This window comes from Astyanax mexicanus, chromosome 15 (assembly GCF_023375975.1).
Source record: "Astyanax mexicanus isolate ESR-SI-001 chromosome 15, AstMex3_surface, whole genome shotgun sequence".
In the NCBI taxonomy this organism is placed as follows: domain Eukaryota; kingdom Metazoa; phylum Chordata; class Actinopteri; order Characiformes; family Acestrorhamphidae; genus Astyanax; species Astyanax mexicanus.
Window position 1 is genome coordinate 39,825,764 of NC_064422.1, and position 20,574 is coordinate 39,846,337.

The 20,574-nt window shown below is 37.4% G+C and overlaps 1 protein-coding gene across 4 annotated transcripts in view; it reads left to right on the forward strand.

The window, feature by feature from the left end:
- The window catches only part of mta3 (metastasis associated 1 family, member 3), an 87,998-nt gene that overhangs the window by 39,523 nt on the left and 27,901 nt on the right, over positions 1-20,574 (forward strand). For 3 of the 4 annotated variants that reach the window (XM_022670337.2, XM_022670338.2, XM_022670339.2), the window contains exons 8-14: positions 1,135-1,234; positions 1,357-1,545; positions 8,209-8,283; positions 8,407-8,465; positions 9,865-9,986; positions 12,975-13,132; positions 15,196-15,418. In XM_022670337.2, the coding sequence (XP_022526058.2) occupies positions 1,135-1,234; positions 1,357-1,545; positions 8,209-8,283; positions 8,407-8,465; positions 9,865-9,986; positions 12,975-13,132; positions 15,196-15,418 (926 nt within the window). Of the gene's footprint in view, positions 1-1,134; positions 1,235-1,356; positions 1,546-8,208; positions 8,284-8,406; positions 8,466-9,864; positions 9,987-12,974; positions 13,133-15,195; positions 15,419-18,083; positions 18,369-20,574 lie in introns of those variants that run through there. The other variant, XM_022670340.2, reaches the window with a different exon arrangement.

Below are 20,574 nucleotides of genomic sequence, written 5' to 3' on the forward strand. Positions count from 1 at the left end.
ATATTGCTCTAAAGTAACATGACAAAATATGTTTCAGGATAATTTTGTGATTACTATTCTTTGCAACATGACAACTTAAATATTTTCTTTCAAGAATACACTAGTACAACAAAGTAAATGTTTTTTTTTTCTTCAAAGATATTACTGCAGATTGTGACAGAAGTTAATGATTAAACATGTCATGATTCTAAACCTGCTCTCCAAACATACTGGATTAAAATAAAATAAATGATACTGGACAGATATAATCTGTTTCTAGTAGATATTATTTAATGGGAAATGAAAACAGTGTGAAAAAAAAAAACATACCCTGATGCCCATATGGCCCTGAAATATCACTTTTTCAAGGTAATTTTGTGAGCGATATTATACCCTGAAATATTGTGCCATATCACCCACCCTTAATTATCACATCAGGGTACTACTTTTTTGCTGTTTTTTTCCTCACTGTTCTCATTTTCCTTTATATATCGACTATCTTATTTATTTTACTTTAATCAATCTTGGATATATGGAGATGGAGTTGGAGTGCATTATTATTAGTATTATGGCATTCTGGATCATTGGCTTTTGTTACAAATCAGATAAATAATATATATATATCATATCATATGCAATTATAACATTTATTTTTTTCATTTTTTATTGCAGTAGTGTATTCTTGAAAAAAAAAAAAAAAAGTTTAATGTTTTGTCATATCGCCAAGAATATATCACAAAAATAATATAAAAATCGTGAAAATATTTTTTGACCATGTCGGCCACCCCTAGTAATAAAAAAACATCTGTTGTCCACTCATCTCCACCTCCACTTTGTAGATAAAGTTATCTATGACTAAAAGCTTATTTTTATATATACATTTTTTTTTTCTCCTTTACAACAGACATTCTTATTCATAGCATTATATTCGTAATAATTCAAGCCTATCTCCCCACAGACCAAAGCTATTTGGCTTGATTATAAAACAATGTGTTTGTAATAATAGATTTCTGTACTTCTGTGACCTTGATTTTAGTACAGTTTAATAGACTGAGAAGGACTCCGCTGTATGCGTTAGTTAATTGATTTACTGTATGGAAGATAGATGGATAGATAGATGGAGAGTTTGTGATGATGGTTTTGTTTTGTGTGCAGGGCGGTGGGGACCTTTGCTCGCGCTCTGGACTGCAGCAGCTCCGTCAGACAGCCCAGCTTACACATGAGTGCTGCCGCGGCGTCGCGGGACATCACACTGGTACAACACCCTGTCTCACAGCTCAGAGCCTGTCTTCTATTCTTATCCAGCATAGCAGATGTTCCATTAATCCTCTCTCTGTATCTGTCTCTCTCTCTGTTTCCTGTGCCGTCCCCACGTAGTTCCACGCTATGGACACACTTCACCGGCACGGCTACGACCTCTCGAGTGCCCTGAGCGTTCTGGTGCCTCAGGGGGGCCCGGTGCTCTGCAGGGACGAGATGGAGGAGTGGAGCTCCTCAGAGGCCAACCTGTTTGAGGAGGCGCTGGAGAAATACGGCAAGGACTTTAACGACATCCGGCAAGACTTTGTGAGTACAAGTTGTTCACATGTACAGGTCTCTTAATCCCTATTGTTATGCTCATTAGGGAGGGGCGATATGGTCCTAAAATAATATCATGATATTTCTTGTTTTTTTAATAACGATACTCTTGCCTTTCTGACAAAAGTTTGAATTAAAGAAAAAAAAAAACAAACAAGAATACACTACTGCAACAGAATGAAAAGTAGGGGTGGGCGACATGACCCTAAAATAATATTGCGATATTGATACTCTTGGCGATATGACTAAACACTGAGTAAAAAATATATTATAAGAATATACTACTAAATTAAAATTAAATTGTATTATTGCATACTATATGATAGGGGTGGGCAATATTATATCATATACAATATATTGTGACACAAAATATCATGATATTAAAAATCCATATCGTGATAATAGGGATGGTTTGCCTTAAAAGTAGTCCATTATTTACTGTGAAGCTTTAAGTGTATTTATTGTATATTTGTTTTAGTTTATAGTTTTAGTTTGCAGTTTATATGCATGGAAATATTCTGCAATATTTTTTGCTGCATTATATTATTTTATGCTATATTATTTATTTTGCAACATTATGATTATACCGTGATTATACTATTATACTATACTCCTGAAATTAATAGCAATTAATGTTTCTGTTTTCCTATATCGCCAAGTATATTGTTATCGCAAAAATACCCTGAAATATTTGTGATATTATTTACTGGGTACAGTATATACTGGGTACAGTAGATGGCTCTCTTTCCCCTCATCACTCCTAGGGTGATGTGGATCAGCACAAGGCTGCGTCTGTGCGCTGCTGTATTGAAACCGAGTCGCTGCATATTCCTCAGAGTGGGTTGTTATGCTACTCGGCAATGCTGCATCAGCAGCAGTTGGAAAAGAGAGGAAAGAAATTAGAAATTAGAAAGAAAGAAGAAAGAAAAAAGGAATGAAGGAAAGCAGGGAGGGGGGGTGAGGAGTGAGGAGGGGAAAGCAGTTAAACTGGGCTCTGTAGAGGACGTGAGATAGAGAGGAAGATGAAGTGGTGACAGGCTGAGTGAGTGATGGTCAGCACTGTCTGTCTGACAAGTCAGAGCTGTAGGTGAAAATACAAGCCTGACCTTTTGTCGCCAGGTCGATTGAGAGGGGAGAACTTTTCATCCTGAGTGTGTCCGCCCATGCGTGTGCGTGCAGGTCTGATGGTCCGGTGTGATGATATCCGTCAGGCTAAGAGCGGGGCAGCGGTCTGTGTGGGTTTTTTTTTATTTTTTATTTTATTTTTTTATAAAGCTGTCTGAGAAGAAGAAGTAGTGACTCTATACTCTGGAGGTTAGACTTCTGAAGGCGGGAGGAATTGAGGTGCCCTTGGTCTGAACTGCACCGCAGGAGTGCAGCATGAGATAATGTCAGAAAAGCAAATGCTTATTCAGACTCACACCCCACTTGTGGTTCAGTAGCCTGAGTCATGTTCAGAGTTATAATCCCACTAAGCTCTTTTGGCCTTTGATAAGAGATACAGGAGATGAGCTTTGGGCTCTAGAGGTGAAGATAGAAGTGGCAGCAGCTTGGCTGTTTCTTTTTTCCACTCAATGTTTTCCAGTTGTATACTACGCACTTGTACTAGTACAGGGTTGTCCAAACTACGGCCCGCGGGCCATTTGAGGCCTGTTTCCTTTTTTCGAGCAGCCCACGAGGTATTTTAGAAATAGAATGAAAGTTGGCCCGCTGTTTTATAATGTGAGATTCAAAGTTTGAACGCTAGGTGTCAGAAACGGGCCAAAGAGTCTAAAAGCGGAGAGGGTGCGCATTTCTAGCGAAGAAAAACGGGGCAAAGAGTCTAAAAGCGGAGAGGGTGCGCATTTCTAGCACAGAAAAACGGGCCAAAGAGTCTAAAAGCGGAGAGGGTGCGCTTTTCTAGCGCAGAAAAACGGGGCAAAGAGTCTAAAAGCGGAGAGAGTGTTCAGTTCTAGCACAGAAAAACGGGCCAAAGAGTCTAAAAGCGGAGAGGGTGCGCATTTCTAGCGCAGAGTCTAAAAGCGGAGAGAGTGCGCTTTTCTAGCACAGAAAAACGGGGCAAAGAGTCTAAAAGTTGTCGTAATTAAGGAGTTTAACATTAAGAGACATCATGAAATTAAACATGGATTTGAAAAATCTTAGTTTACACAACACTGTCAAAGATAAAGATAGTAAGTAAAGTAAAATGGTGTGTAAATGAAATAATCAGGGAAAAATATTATTTAAAGTGGTATATTTCATTATTTGTTTTATTACAAAGTCTGTGGCCCGTGACTTCAAATATATTTCTCCTTCTGGCCCCCAACAAAAAAAGTTTGGACACCCCTGTACTAGTATATCGTCGCTGTTCATTAAAAAACAAGTATCTCTACTTTTGTTGATTTTTAGTTTACTACACGATTTGAACAGACTGTCTCTTACACTGTGCCAAAATTTCTTGATGCACAGAGCAATAGAAATACTTTAAAATGACCTAAAATAAACCCTTTTTACATTGACTTCCATTGAAAGGTTTTTTGTTTTTCACTGGACAGCAATGATATAGTACCCTATTTTTCGGACTATGGCGTGCAATGAATTATAAGGCACATTAAACAACACTATTAGGGATGCCTACATCAAAGTTAACAAGGGTGTTGCATTGTTTTCCTTCTAATGGGGAAGCTTGGGGAAGCACCTAAGTAAACAAAACTCTAATTCTTAAAAAAAAAAAAAAAAACATTTTCTTTTAAAGTCAAATAAGCACTGGGTGTTAATCTACACAGATTCCTCTCCTCTAAACCATTTATTTGGTGAGTAAAGCGCTTTAGTTTATTTACAGTAAGCTTAGATTTCCAATAGTTTGTCTAAGGTTGAAATTTAGTGGAGTTTCTCCAGCACTAAGGCTGGGGGCAGCAGCATTAGCGTTAGCTGTGATTAGCCGCTAGCGTTAGCTGTGTTTAGCATTAGGAATGCCTCTCGATAGCATTACACTGAGGAACCCTGAGTGTTCTGGTAACCCAGGGTGCTATCAGCTAGCATTTTGTTCCATGTAAAACATTCCTTGTTTTAAAACAGTAAAGACACAGTACTCACCTCTGAACAGTGAAAGAGCTAGTGCTGCAGTTAGCAACTAATGCTAATGCTGCTGCACCCAGCCTTAGTGCTAAAGAAACTTCACTAAAAACTCTTTCTTATAACTCTGTACTTCAGCAGAGTGGCTTTACTGCTCCTTAATACCTGACTGATAGAATTCATACATAAGGAGCACTGGATTATTAGGTGCACTGTCAATTTTTGGAACAAAATGAAATGATTTTAAGTGTGCCTTACAGTCAGAAAAATACGATATATACAATATATTATATAATACATCTTATTAGTGCAGGTTTGGCAGGTTATGACAGTGAGTATTAATGTACTAATAGTAGTAGACAGTATTTATCATTGATGTGAAAGGACTTATCCTGTGCAACAGAGGTAGCTCTTGATGAGTGCCAGTTTCATCATGACTTTCTTTAATTTTGCAACTGCACTTGATGATGCTTATAAAGTTCCTGAAATTTTTCGAATTGATTTACCTTCATTTTGTAAAGTATTATTTTTTTCTTTGATTAGTTGAGTTGTTGTTGCTTCTCATAATCTGGATTAGAACATTACTCAAATATTCACTATTCTCTGTATACCTGTAACTCTACCTCTTCACTACTTTACAACAGCTGATGCTCTCAAACACATTATTAAGAGAGAATAAATTCAGGTAATTAACTCTTGACGAGTTCAGCACAGCTGTTAACTGAAAGCCTGAATTCCAGGTGACTCTACCTCATAAAACTGACTGAGAAAATCCAGCAGAGACGTGCAGGACTGTTATCTAATCAAGAGGGGAAGAATATAAAATATAAAACACATTCTGGTTTGTTTGGATGATGCATCGTTAGGTGTAGCTCAGAAGAGTGTGTTTCCGAGTCGTGCACTTGGATCAGGCAGGGTTTAGTGGGTGCAGCTGGTGGGTTGGGTATGTTGAAGGGGGCTGTTTTTTGAACTGCAGGGGGTCTGAGCCTAATCAAGCCTCCAGGCTGATTAGAGCAGGGCTGATGGCTTCGCTCTCGACATGCACTCCACCAAAACCATCAGCTGCTCTCAGCCCTGAGCCGAGGACGCGGTGGCAGAGCCCTCAGAGTGTGTTCCTCAGACTCGGTGACATGATGAAGAGCTAGAGCTGTACAGGCTCTCTTTGTCTAACGCCACTGCACTAGCCCTCTCACCCGGAGATAAGAGCTTCTGTCTGTAGACCCTGAAAAATGACCATTTATCTGACCAGTGGGGGTCAATACTTCTCCTGGCCTAAAATCAGTGTCCTGACATGAAAAAGTGAAGCAAAAAAAACAAAAAAACCTAAAGCATTTCAGCATGCTGTTTACTACAACCCCATCTGTTTCCTGAGAAAACACTGGGCTTTGTTTTTGTCCTCTCAGCACTGTCATAATCCAGGGTGTCAGGGGAAATGATCGAGTGCCAGATATTAGGGGATCTTTAACTGCATTTAGTATTCATCCTCGTCGCGTCTGTGGAGGCTAGGTGCTCATGAATAAACATGGGCATCTGTGTGTCAAGTCAAGTGCCGTTCAAGTAAAAAAAATAAAGAAGCAAATTAACTGTGTTTTTAATAATCATTCAGAATTTTTGAAAACTGTGTTTATGTGCATGTGCCCACAATGTCAGCAAGGCTGTATAGGTCTCCCATTTCTTATTAAAAAGTTACTTTATTTCAGTAATTCAGTTTAAAATGTGAAACTCATTATATAGATGTATTTAGGGGTGAAACAAATACTCAAGTAATTCGAGTTTAATTAATTAATTTTTAAACTCAGAGTGTAAAATAGCGCATTTACTTGATTAATCTAAATGATTTTTTTAGTTGAGTACTCGATTACTTAAATAATCGGTAGCTGCAGCCCTAGGTGTATTACGCACAGAGTGATCTATTTTAAGCATTCATTTCTCTTATTGTTGATGATTATGGATTACAGCCAATGAAAACTCAAAAATCAGTGTCTCAAAAAATTTGAATATTATTTAAGACCAATTTAGTTTTGGCAGTGTGGGCAGTGTGCCAAATCCTGCTGGAAAATGAAATTCACATCTCCATAAAAGTTGTCAGTAGCAGAGGTTCAGCATGAAGTGCTGTAAGATTTTGTGTGAAAACAAAACTGCACTGACTTTAGACTTGATAATAAAACACAGTGGATCAACACCAGCAGATGACATGTCTCTCCAAACCATCACTGATCATCAGTAAATTTTACATTTCATTTGTAAATCAAGGGAGCAGAGTCTGGAGGAAGAGTGGAGAGACACACAGTCCAAACTGCTCGAGGTCTAGTGTGAAGTTTCCACAATCAGTGATGGTTTGGAGAGTAGGGCTGCCACGATTAGTCGACTAGTCACGATTATGTCGACTATTAAAATAGTCGACGACTAATTTAATAGTCGATTAGTCGTTTGTTTTTTTTTTCTTTGTTTTTCTCTCCAAACTGCTGCGACTGCCTTTCTGTCCTGGACGCACATGCGCAGTAGTGGAAAACGGGGTAGGTAGTGGACGACATCTCAGGACATTATACAGACAGGCTCTGGTTTCATGGCTACCCCGCTACAGAACTCAAAAGTGTGGGATCACCAAGAAAATAAAAGTGAAACGCGTGCAATGCAATATCTGCAATGAAGAACTTGCCTTCCTCGGCAGCACAACCGCGATGCACGGGCACCTGAAAAGGAGGCATGTTGTGGCTGATTAAATGACGAAGAAGTAAATTGCTATTTAGCTGCTAAAATTAGCGTAAACAGAGCGTTAACTTAGTACTTAACTTACTCATCTTGATAGCTTTAAAACAGAGGTCACTAATAGGCGGACCGCGATCCGGATCCGGACCCAGACGTTGTCACAAATGCCGTCCCAAACCGATAAACTACAGAGAAGGATTTCATTCTGACAGTGGCTTCTGTTTTCAGTGCTTTTCGGTGCAGTAAACTCACAGATCAGTCATGTGTGGTGTAAAATCACCAAACGCTCTCCTCTGCCAATCAGATCTGTGCAGACCGCTGCCCTGTGTACGGTAATGTACACAATATCTGGACAGAGAGGCATTTTTTATTAATATACTTTTTTTTCATAATAGTTCAAACAACCTCACGGTTGAGATGTTTCATAAATGCCAGTGCCTTATCCTTATTTTACACAGTTGTTTACACTTTATGCTAAACAGTGAAATAATTGTCTGTTACAACAAGCTGCATATTTCATTAAAGGTTTAATGAACTATGATTTTAATTGTTTTTATTTTTAGTTAGCATATAGCTGAAATCTAATGTTGGTTGTATAATAGCAGCTGCATTCTATTGTGATAAACTGTGTTTTATATTCAATTAACGTATGATCCGATTAGTCGACTAATCATAAAAAATAATCGGTGATTAGTCGACTATAAAAATAATCGTTTGTGGCAGCCCTATTGGAGAGACATGCTGATCATCTGCTGGTGTTGATCCACTTTGTTTTATTATCAAGTCCAAAGTCAGCGCAGTTTTTTGTATGCAGTTCTATGCTGAAATAGCCTTAATGGAAACAATACACCTTATTTCTCAGTTTTATTCCTCTCCTCTTTGTTTCAGCTTCCTTGGAAGTCCCTGACTAGCATTATTGAGTATTATTACATGTGGAAAACCACAGACAGATATGTGCAGCAGGTGAGCGAACTATAATTAATATATACTAATAAATTGAGTAATACAGTTTATAGAGCAAAAATGCTGACTTAAACACTAATTTATGACTGTACCTTTCTGATTTTATGTTGTTTATTTCTGTAGAAACGACTGAAGGCAGCTGAAGCAGAGAGTAAACTAAAGCAAGTCTACATCCCCACATAGTAAGTGTGAACCATGTTCTTTTAGCCTCCTGCTTTTTTGTGGTAATTTTGGGCAGTTAACACTCAGCAAAATGTAATCAATTGCTGTTAGTCAATTAAATACATTAAATTAATAGAATCTGGATTAATGGAAACAATATTATGTGGTTAAATTGTGATAATCGCAGCTTATTTTCCAGCCTAAGACTTTGGCCCAATTCCATTTCTCTTTTATACCACTACTTCCTTGTTTTTAAGTGTAACCCTTCCTATTGAAATTGAATTGAGTTGGGGTAAAATCACCCCCCTAAGAATTGGGAAAACGTTCAAGCACTAGATACAGATGTACTGTATAGCAGTGCAGCGCTAGATTTCAGCAACCTAACTGCTGTTGGTTAAATAAAATTACTAATTTGTTGGTTAAATAACTTTACTTCAATTTATGTCTTTAGAAAGGGGGCAGGTGATGCAGCTGTATTTATCATTGTCAATTCCTTAATTCTTCTGTGATGGGGATATGAAATTAGCTTCTTCTTTTTTTTTTTTTGTTGTTGCTTTTCATTTCTTTCATTTTTCTGTTCCACCTTAAATGCTGCAGCCTCTGCTGTTTGTTGCACCATAAAATGCGGAACTGGAAAGTTGGCTAGTTAAGTAGCTAATGAGAATTATATATTTTTATGCTTGTTATGAAGTAACCGGCCATAAAACAATAAAACTACACATTAAACTATAGTCATTTAATGGTATCGTAATTTGTAACAGGTAAAATACAATTTTAAAATACAATTTTACCAACAATATGTGGGTTTCTTTGGTGGCTGGTGCCGCCATCTTGCCAGTGATTCCCAGTGCCCTCTGTTTTGAATGTGCCTCTAAAAAAAATCTCAGTTTAAAGGGCCATGTAGCCTCACCACTTCCCTTTAACGCCCCAGCCTAACTAGAATCAGGACAGTACCTGAATCAATCAGTCAACCAATCAACCTTTATTTTGACTCGGATGTACATTAAGGGCAACCCTCATTTTCAGTGTAGCCGAGCATTTACAAAAACAGTGAGTGACATGCCGATAAAAAAAATAAGTACATTTAAAATTAAAAGAACATTTAAAATAGCAGTGATTTAAAGATATAAATAGATTTTAAAAAATAAAACGTGAATGCACAAAACAGTGGGGTAGGACTAAGTGGTAGTAGGGCCAAGGGCTGAATAGTTTAGTTAGTGTAGTACCTACAAACAAACAAACAAAAAACACTACTGCATTACTAGACTCTGTAAAAAGAGTGAATTATTATGGGAGGAAGTTGGGACCAAAATGATTAGTTTCCGATAAAAAAATAAAAAAATAAAAAGATTGCATGTGTTGACTGCACCAATTCTCATTTATAATACATTTATTCTGTCCATTTTTTTTTCTCCACAGTAATAAACCCAACCCTAACCAGATTTCTGTCAGTAACGGCAAAATGGCCACCATGAACGGTGCAGCGGGTCCGGGCCCCTTCCACACAGCCGGCGGGGGCCGTGCCTGCGAGAGCTGTTTCGGTGAGTACCTCAGGACTCTCTTCCTTTAATTACAATCAATAGCAGATCAGACAGATCCACGCTGGGCCTTTTATATGTCTGAAGGCTGCGTCCTGCAGTCAGAGCAGAGGATAGAGAGGTGTTCCATCCTCCACTCATTCATGTCCTAATTAGATTTACCAAGCTGCCCCACTGTGACCCGCATGATCAGCCTGGATTTAACAGAATCAATAACAAACTTTCAGCATGTAATTCCCTTCTATTATACTTTTAATTTCAGCTTAGAGCATACTTAAGGGTTTTGAGAAGGTGTGTAATATAATGTGTGTGTGTATATATATATATGTATATATATATATATATATATATATATATATATATATATATATATATATATATATATATATATATATATATATATATATATATATATGTATGTATATATATATATATATATATATATATATATATATATATATATATATATATGTATGTATATATATATATATATATATATATATATATATATATATATATATATATATATATATATATATATATATATATACATACATATATATATATATAATGTGTGTTATATGTAAGATCACAATTGTAAGTTCACATATGAGTAACGTAAGCACTATTCAGACAGGATTAGTATTACGTGGAGAGGTAGGATAGTAGGGCTGTGATGAGATCTCATGGTACGAGATCTCGCGATATTAAACGTGACTTGTGTCGCGGTGGGGAAAAAAAAAAACTTTACTGTGGACTTTTTAAGCGGGATCTGGCAACACAGCAGGAGGACGTTCTGTTTGTGGTGTATGCAAACGTAGTATCAGCGCCCCCGGGGGGGGGTGGAGGAGATACGTTCTGTCATTACTAGCCCACTGCGCTCGCAAAACCAGCAAGCTGATTGGCTGTTTCTCCTGAGAAAAAAAATTATTTGGGGCTTTGATATGGCGCCCCCTTTAGTGCAGCGCCCCTATGCGTTGCATAGGCTGCATACCCATTTTTAAGTTGTATGTCTGGCTGCATTTTGGCTCCAGTGGAAACAATAAACGGTAACAGAGTGACCAACAAGGTACAAACCATATATAAATACTGTAAATAAATCCTACACGTTACTGTTTCATAGACAGTTGTACTATTCCCTTAGCTCTGTACTGTATTTAAAAACATGTTCTGTCTCTGTTTGCACTTCAAGCTTAGTCTTAATATGACTGGTTATGGTTATGCATAGTTAAATTACAAGAGATTTAGGAGAAAAAAAACACAAACCATAGTCTTAATATGACTGGTTGTGGTTTGCACTATATAAGACCTAGAAAAGTTTTATTTTTATTTATTATTCTTATTTCTATTTCTTATAAAATCAATATTTGAGAGAAACCAGTCTGTTAAATTTGCGTTATATGATTTTGTCAAATAAAACTGTAGTTTTCAAGTTTTTCATTTTTGAGGTTTTCTTTAAAATGTTATTTTTAAATCTCGTCTCGTCTCTTTCTCGTGAACCCAGTATCGTGTCTCGTCTCGTCTCGTGATATTAGTGTCTCGTCACACCCCTATAGGATAGTATAGTTATTACTATGAGGGTACAATATGTAATTTCAGCATCATCATAATCACAGTGTGGGTATGGACAATAGTCACATTTTAGAACTTGCAGTATAGTTTTTGCACTGTATCGCCATACAGTGTCAACTTTACCTAGTCTGTAAACAAACAATGTTGTATTTGATTATTTTCAGTTATACTGTAGTTGTTACCATGGCAGGGATTTGCATAAGCTGTGCTTAGTCTTGTTTTTTCATGATGCAATACCATCAAATTCTGAGTTATTTGTAAACTGAAAAATAATCAAATGCAACATTCATTTTGTTTACAGACTAAGTGATCACTGCACACACGTTTAAGTCACACATGTTGAACCGCCAGTCTGATGATTAAAACATGTTTTGCACAACTAATCGGTGGACTTCACTAAAGAACACACAAGACTTTCCGACAAACTCTACTGATAAACGTTTAGACAAGAATGATGGATAGAGTGACTGGACAAACAGAGCAGAAATTGGCAGTTTTTTTTCTGTTGTGTTGAATCCTGATGCGAGATACAGCTGTTTTTGACTGACTTATTTAGAGAGCACCCCATCCTGTGGCTGTCTTAAATAAAGAAGTTTGAATTTTCTATTTTGGCTTGTATTACGGTACGTGCCCGCTAGCACTTTTCTTCAACACGTTCTGCCGTGCTGTATCTCTCGGCTCGCCGTGTGGATGTGTTCGTGAAGTTTTACAACATAGAGTAGAAATAGTAAAATAAAATAAAGTATACAATTAACTAAAGCCCTATCTGGACGGGAATTATTTTCTCAGGAGGTCTTGGGCTAATTTTCTCTTTTATGGCAAGGGGTCCTCTGTGATTTTAGTCCCATCCAGAACGATCACGTATGTGTTTTTCTCAGAATGTACTCTGAGAACATTACCAGCTGAATTATCTAATGTTTCTTGCTGAACTTTGTGGTCCTCCGATAATTTTAGTCCTGTCCGGATCCACATCGCGTTTAATAAAATAGCTATATGTCCACTGCCACGCATTGTAATTACACTTGTGGTGCGCGTTTCCATGGAGATCCACGTAAAACACAACAGCGAGTGGAAATGGAGGAGCTACTGAACACAATATCATGTTACCAAGAAAGCCAAAAAAAACTCACTGGTCCTCCTGTTTTTTTATTGTAGTCCAGATGAAATTGTTTTATCACTGAGTAGATGTGTGAAATGTTTTTCATAGACATCCCCCAGAGAAACTAATCCCGTCTGTATAGGACTTTAGTATACAATTGTACAATTATGCATACTAAATATACAGTTATCATCTCTTTTGTCTGTAGGCAGGTTTAGACATTTTTTTGTAACATCCTAATAATTGTTTGTTTATACTTTACATTTTTCCATTTTTATACTGAGATGTTAAAGTAATATTTCCCCCCCCCCTCTCCACAGCCATGCAGTCTCCTCAGTGGTACTCCTGGGGTCCTCCGAACATGCAGTGTCGCTTATGTGTCTCCTGCTGGATGTACTGGAAAAAGTACGGTGGCCTCAAGATGCCAAGCAGAGCTGAAGGAGCAGAGGAGAAAACGCCTCCAAGCCCTGCTGCGACTGTAAGCATCTGCTGCGGTCTGTAAGCTTGGCTCACGGTCAAGTATTAGAGCATTAGAGTGTGTATGAGAAGGTGTTTAGGTAATGCATATCAGCAGTACCCTGCTTCTATCAGCAGTACCCTGCTTATATCAGCAGTACCCTGCTTATATCAGCAGTACCCTGCTTATATCAGCAGTACCCTGCTTATATCAGCAGTACCCTGCTTCTATCAGCAGTACCCTGCTTCTATCAGCAGTACCCTGCTTATATCAGCAGTACCCTGCTTCTATCAGCAGTACCCTGCTTATATCAGCAGTACCCTGCTTATATCAGCAGTACCCTGCTTATATCAGCAGTACCCTGCTTATGTCTTCAGTTAATCATTCAAATGTAATTTAATGAGTATTTTTCAGTGTGAAATTGAGTCTTGAGCGTATATTGCTGTGAGCAGTGTAGCGAGATCATGGCTGAAACTATAAAAAACGTAAGCATGCTGATTAGGGGTGGGCAATATTATATCGTATACAATATATCGTGACACAGAAATATCATGATATTAAAAATCCATATCGTGATTATAGGGCTGTTCTGTCTTAAAAGTAGTCTATTATTTACTGTGAAGCTTTAGGTGTATTTATTGTATAATTGTTTTAGTTTGCAGTTTATATGCATGCACTAAATATTCTGCATCATTATTTGCTGCATTATATTATTTTATGCTATATTATTTATTTTGCCACCTTATGATTATACTGTTATACTATTATACTCGATTCCTGAAATGAATGAATTATTTTAGTTTTCCTATATCGCCAAGTATATCATTATCGCAAAAATACCCTGAAATATTGTGATATTATTTTAGAGCCATATCGCCCACCCCTAATACAGATTCACTAAACTCATTGAACTCAAAGGTCTCAGGATACTGTGATTATATCTGGCCAGTATAATTTATTATACTATTAATTGAATTATTGAATTATTCACTGATTCTGAAAATTTACTGTATTTTTCAACATCACAAAACATATAACAGAAGAACGGAATACTGCATTGTCAGTTTTTTGCAGTATCATGATTCCCTTCTGCCAATAGAATAGGACTCTCTGGAGCAGATCAACATGAACCTCTTGGTACCATACCTTTTCCCACTTGTGAGATAGAGGAGTATAAAGCCCCCCCAGCATTGAAATTTGTGACAGTAGAACCACTGTGTTCTCTAGAATCATAGAGGTCTATCTAGTACTTTTATGACAAGTTGGCATTGAGGAGGGGTGGAGATCTTCCAATATCCTGACCTCACTAACTGACTTCTTTCGCCAATAAATGCAATCAAATTCTCACGTGATTGCTCCATAAATCCTTCCCTGGACAGCAGAGGCAGTTACTCCATCAAAATGAACTCTGTAAAGGGGACATATTATGCAAACCTTACTTATTGCATGGTTTTGTATTTCCACTCTCTGTAAATCGGTTAAAAGAGCTTGGTGTCAGGAATCATAAGCTTCTATGAGCCATTTCTCTCTAATTGTAATGTCACAATAAGGAGACATGTAGAGAACCACCCTGGCACCGCTCACTAGATGTTGAAGATTCACCATTTCAGTTTGCTGGTTGAGCGCCTTAGACAGCACACAGCAGGATTAGCCAGCAGACTTCTTCTGAGGGAGGGATCTGTACCTCCTCTCTGTGGCAAGTCTGCAGAAAAGAGATTTTGTGCAAAAAACTAGTTTTGAAACAATTTTTTTGTAAAGCCAATAGTTCTATTCTAATATGTGTAAAAAGAGTTATAATATGTCCTCTTTAATGCTCTTACATTTTGGAAGAAATAAGGAATAGACAGGACTTTCCGCTACCTTTGTTCGTAGAGTTTAATCCATTCATCATGTCAGCAGCAAATGGCATTATTGATATTGTGGATATGGAAGAGAGAACGTGTTTAGATTTGAGGCGGCTGGAAGAATTATTTTTGTATGTATTTAGTTAATCGATGTTCTGCTTCATGTCTGATCTCTAAATCCACTTTCTTTTTCTCTTTTTTTCCTTTTTATCCTCCATCGCCTCCATCGCCGGCGCACAGGAGATGCGTTCGCGTGGCCACACCCTGCGCCAGACCTCCCACATGGTTCCGGTGAGGAACAGCGGCAGCCCCAAATCCTCCATGAAGACCAAGCAGGCCTTCCTGCTGCAGGCCACGCGCCTCACCAAGCTCGCACGTCACATGTGCCGCGACCTCATCAGGCTGCGCCGGGCTGCGCGCCGCCCCTTTGTGCCCATTAACTGTGGCGCCATAAAGGCGGAGTGTAAGAGCTCTTTAAATTCCTAACTTCAACCTCTCTCTCTCTCTCTCTTTCTCTCTCTCTCACACACACTCTCTCTCTCTCTCTCTCTCTCTCTCTCCCTCTCACACACTCATGCATTCATACACACTCACTCACTCACACACACAATTACACGCTCTCGTCACCATTACCCCCCCGATCCTGCTCTGCTCCCCACGTCCCACATCTCGCTGCCATTCCTGCCCTCCATCTCTGTCTTTTACTGTTTTTATTATTGTTATTATATTATTATATTATTTTGTTTTTTGTACTCCCTCACCCCGTTTCCAATAAAGACTGCCTGTCCTCCATGATTTTGGGTTGCGATCATCTTTTCAGTTCAGTTTTTTCATTTTATTTATTTGATGTGTTTTATTTATTTGTTTTTATGTTTTTTATCATGTAAATCACGAAAATCCCAATCATAAAATTCTTGCATAAAAGACGTGAAACACAAGCACATTTGAAGCATTTCAGAAATGCCTTTTGAGAAATGGTTTGAATAGATGATATATGATATATGTTGAGAGCATTAAGATGTAAGTAGGTCCCCCTCTTGTATTATCTATCTATATTCCCTAAAGTTCTAATAATAGATCGCATAGATTTATTGTTATTGAATTAAATGAATTGAATTGAATTGTTTTGTACTGCTTCTAGAGTGAGCCTTATACCTTATATTTACTATTTAGCTACAATGAGGAAACAAAAAATCCTCTAAATCTATTTTGCTATATAAGAAACTAAATTAGATGATATAATTATATTTTGCACACCCTTTTAATTATATTAACTTGCTGTATATGTATACTGCTTAAAGCTCACTGTGAATATTAGCTTTTTATATTTGACTGTACAATTTGTTTCCTGTTTAAACCCCATTATAAGATGATTCATTTTACTGTTGTCGTTCCATTCCATCCCGAAGATCATACCCAGCACTCTCATTACATGTTGAGGCATGTTCTTGCTCTTTTTTCTTTTCTTTTATTTTTTGCATGATCTGAGCTCTATAAGCTGATCAGTCAGTCTGATTAATGATGTCTTTCGGTATGATATGTCTTATGGGCAAAACAATGCTCAGTAACATGTAATAAGGACAGGCTGTGGGTAGGGACGTTGCTTAGGTCATAATTAGCATTCATTAGGCCTGTCACTATGATTACGCTATCGATTTATTGTACAATATATATATAATATATTTTTAAATTTTTACAGATCAGTCATTGACTGAATGTTATTCATATTTAAAAGCTCACTGCTGTTTAAAATGGGAGTATTGGTTTTATTATTATAATACACTGCCTGGTTAAAAAAAAAAAAAAAAAAAAAAGTCACACACTAATATTTGGTTGGACCACCTTAAGCTTTCATTGCAGCACACATTCACTGTGGCATTGTTTCAATAAGCTTCTGCAGTATCACAAGATTTATTTCAATCCAGTGTTGCTGGATTAATTTTTCACCAAGATCTTGCAGCAGCATTGATGATGGTAGAGTCTGACCAACCACTGCACAAAGCAGCTCTTCTCCATCCAGCACATCCCAAAGATTCTCAATGAGGTTAAGTTCTGGACTCTGTGGTGAACTCTCTCAATCCATGTGTGAAAATGATGATCTCATGCTCCCTGAACCCTGAACTCTTTCACAATTCCAGCACCATGAATCCTGACATTGTTATCTTGGAATATGGCCGTGTTCATCAGGGAAGAAAAAAATCCATTGACTGAATAACCTGGTCTATATTCATTATATTCAGGTAGTCAGCTGACCTCATTCTTTCAGCACATACTGTTGCTGAACCTAAACCTGCAGACCAACTACAGCATCAACCCCAGATCATAGCTCCGCCCCTACAGGCTTGTACAGTAGCACTAGGCCTGATGGCAGCTCCATCACTTTTAAAGCTGCACAGTTGTTTAGTCCCTTTAATCCCGTGAGTTCCCTTCACTGCATTGTGCTAGTGGAAATGCTCTTACTTTCACTATTAAACATATCCCTGAGTTCTAGTGTGGTTCTTCTACCATTTGATTGATTTGATGGATCCTTTTTGGAAGGTGATGTTCCTCCACTGTCTTTCCACTTTTTTAATATTTTGTTTTTGGACAGTTTTTAACCTGATTTTAGCAGATTCAGGAATCTCCTTAAATATTTTCTCTGCCTGATGCATGCCACGACCGCAGGGTGCGTCTCTTTCCACACGGCTGCTTACCAAATGAGAAGCTACTCTCTGCATCAGTTATATTTCCTTATGTTTAGTGGACACTTTTATCCAAAGCAACTTGCAAATAATGATGTTACATTAAGCAGTAGAGGCCATAGAAGTTCAAGACAAAAATATGTATTTTTAGGCAGGGTCTAAAGCAGTGGTTAGCAATTAGGTTTGGCCGCAAGCCAGATATTTTCCAAGCCAGGCAGTGTATCTTAAAATGATGATAAAATGCAATATATTGTACAACAAATCAGTTATCATGACAAGCATGACAAACTCAAAGAGTTGAGGTCTGAATGTATTATTAATAATTTTATTATTATTGTTATATACTGTTTATGGATTCCTTTGAACCAAGTCACATTATAGTGAATGGATGAGATTACCTACAGTCCTACAGTGTGTCTAATATTGACCCTGTTTCTTCTTTCTCAGGATATAGGAGAACCTAAGCACCTTCAGGAAGGCAGTGTAGGTTAGACAGCTTGGACTGCAGAGGAAAGAGCAAGCTGAGGCCAGTTTGGATCAGGCAAGGATGTTGTGTTTAATGCAGGAACTGCACAAACAATACGTTAACCATCAATTATTGAATTACTTTACATTATGAGTCAGTTTTACACACAGGGATAAAGCCTTGTTTTGGACTGCACATCATTTTGAATGGGGATTTAAATTATTCCTGTCTGGGGTAGATACTAGTGCATCTAAACATATATATATATATATATATATATATATATATATATATATATATATATATATATATATATATATATATATATATATATATATATATATATATATATATATATGATTTATATGTATATCATTAAAAAGTTGCTTTATTTCAGTTAATTAGTTTTACACACAGAGTGATCTATTTTACGTGTTTCTTTTATAGTTGATGATTATGGCTTACAGCTAATAAAAACCCAAAAATCAGTGTCTCAGAAAGTTAAAATATTATATAAGACCAATTGGTACTTTTGGCAGTGTGGGCAACGTTCCAAGTCCTGCTGGAAAATGAAATCCACATCTCCATAAAATCCTCACCGCACTGACTTTGGGCTTGGGCTTTGAACAGATGACATGTCTCTCCAAACCATCACTGATCATCAGTAAATTTTACATTTCATTTGTAAATCAAGGGAGCAGAGTCTGGAGGAAGAGTGGAGAGACACACAGTCCAAACTGCTCGAGGTCTAGAGTGAAGTTTCCACCAATCGGTGATGGTTTGGAGAGACATGTCATCTGCTGGTGATTCACTGTGTTTTATTATCAAGTCTAAAGTCAGTGCAGTTTTGTTTCCCCACAAAATCATTCATGCTTCCCTCTGTTGACTTAAACTTTTATGGAGATGCGGATTTCATTTTCCAGCAGGACTTGACACACTGCCTACACTGCTAAAGACTTTTCTAGACAATAGCAAAGATTAATCCATCAATAAAGCAGGACAAAACAGATTGTGAAAGTGTATTTCCAGACGTTTGAATACCAAGATTAACTATCGCATCTCTTTGTCTGAAGTGAAGCCATTTAGCATTCTGGTTCAGCGCTCACTGTGGATTGCATCATGCCAAATTGTGCCTGTTTTTCTTTTGCCCAATTAATGTTGATTTCACCTCTTTCTCTTTTAACTCTGGTCCAATGGGAATGGTTACACTCAGAAACAAGGGGTAGGTGTAAAAAGAGGAATGGAATAAAAAAAAAAACTGCTGTTTAGTCCAAGACTAGGATTAATCCCCTATTTTTTCTGCATTCATTGACATAAGAGATTTATGTAAACTGCTGTTTGTTCATGCAGTTCATTTTTTGTTTTGTTAAAGATGCTCTAAAAAAATAAGTTGGTAAGCATCTAGTTTTTCATCTATAAAAAATATATAATTATATTATGATTACTCTTATGATTACAAATGGTTACTCAAAATAAATAGTTTAAAACCGACAGCAATTCTGTAGTTTTGTAGTTTGATGTTACCAGCCCATATTATACAGACAGGATGGCTGCACGAGATGGCAAAAATAAAAAAATAAAGAAAACAATCAAGCATAACATTATTACCACCTCTTTTTCATACACCCGCTATTTTTTCAGCTCCACTTTTTCAGCATACAGTTACAGACTCTCTGACTTTACTTCTACATGGTTAGACCAACTAGATAGATCTATTAGGTCTTGGACAGTATATATTACATTACATTAGGCAGACGCTTTTGTCCAAAGCGACTTACAATAGTCAAGTAAAAAGTAATAGAAGTTAAAGGTAAAACATTTTTTAGACAGGGCTTAAAGGAGGTCGAAAGGAAATAAGGGGATAGAGGAGTGAAGGAGGGTAAGAAGGAAATGAGGTTAGAAGTAGTTAGTTAGTTAGAGGTGTTAGGAGAGTAAGTGCTCTTTGAAGAGCTCGGTCTTCAGGAGTTTATTAAAGATAGTGAGAGATTCTCCTGATCTGGTAGTGGAAGGTAGTTAGTTAGAGGTGTTAGGAGAGTAAGTGCTCTTTGAAGAGCTCTGTCTTCAGGAGTTTATTAAAGATAGTGAGAGATTCTCCTGATCTGGTAGTAGAAGGTAGTTAGTTAGAGGTGTTAAGAGAGTAAGTGCTCTTTGAAGAGCTCTGTCTTCAGGAGTTTATTAAAGATAGTGAGAGATTCTCCTGATCTGGTAGTAGAAGGTAGTTAGTTAGAGGTGAAGAAAGCAGAAAAACTGCTGAGAACACCCACAACAAATGTCTCTACCTACAAATGTATAAATACTGATATATAATGATAACTACTTATACTGAATGATTGTCCATTTCTAAAATATAATAGAATTTGCATTTAACTGCACAAGATTGGATAGCAAGGCATGCGGAGCCTCGTAATATTACTACATAGTGAAGAGAGAGAAAGAGAGAGAGAGAGAGAGAGCACAGAAAAGAAAATGCTC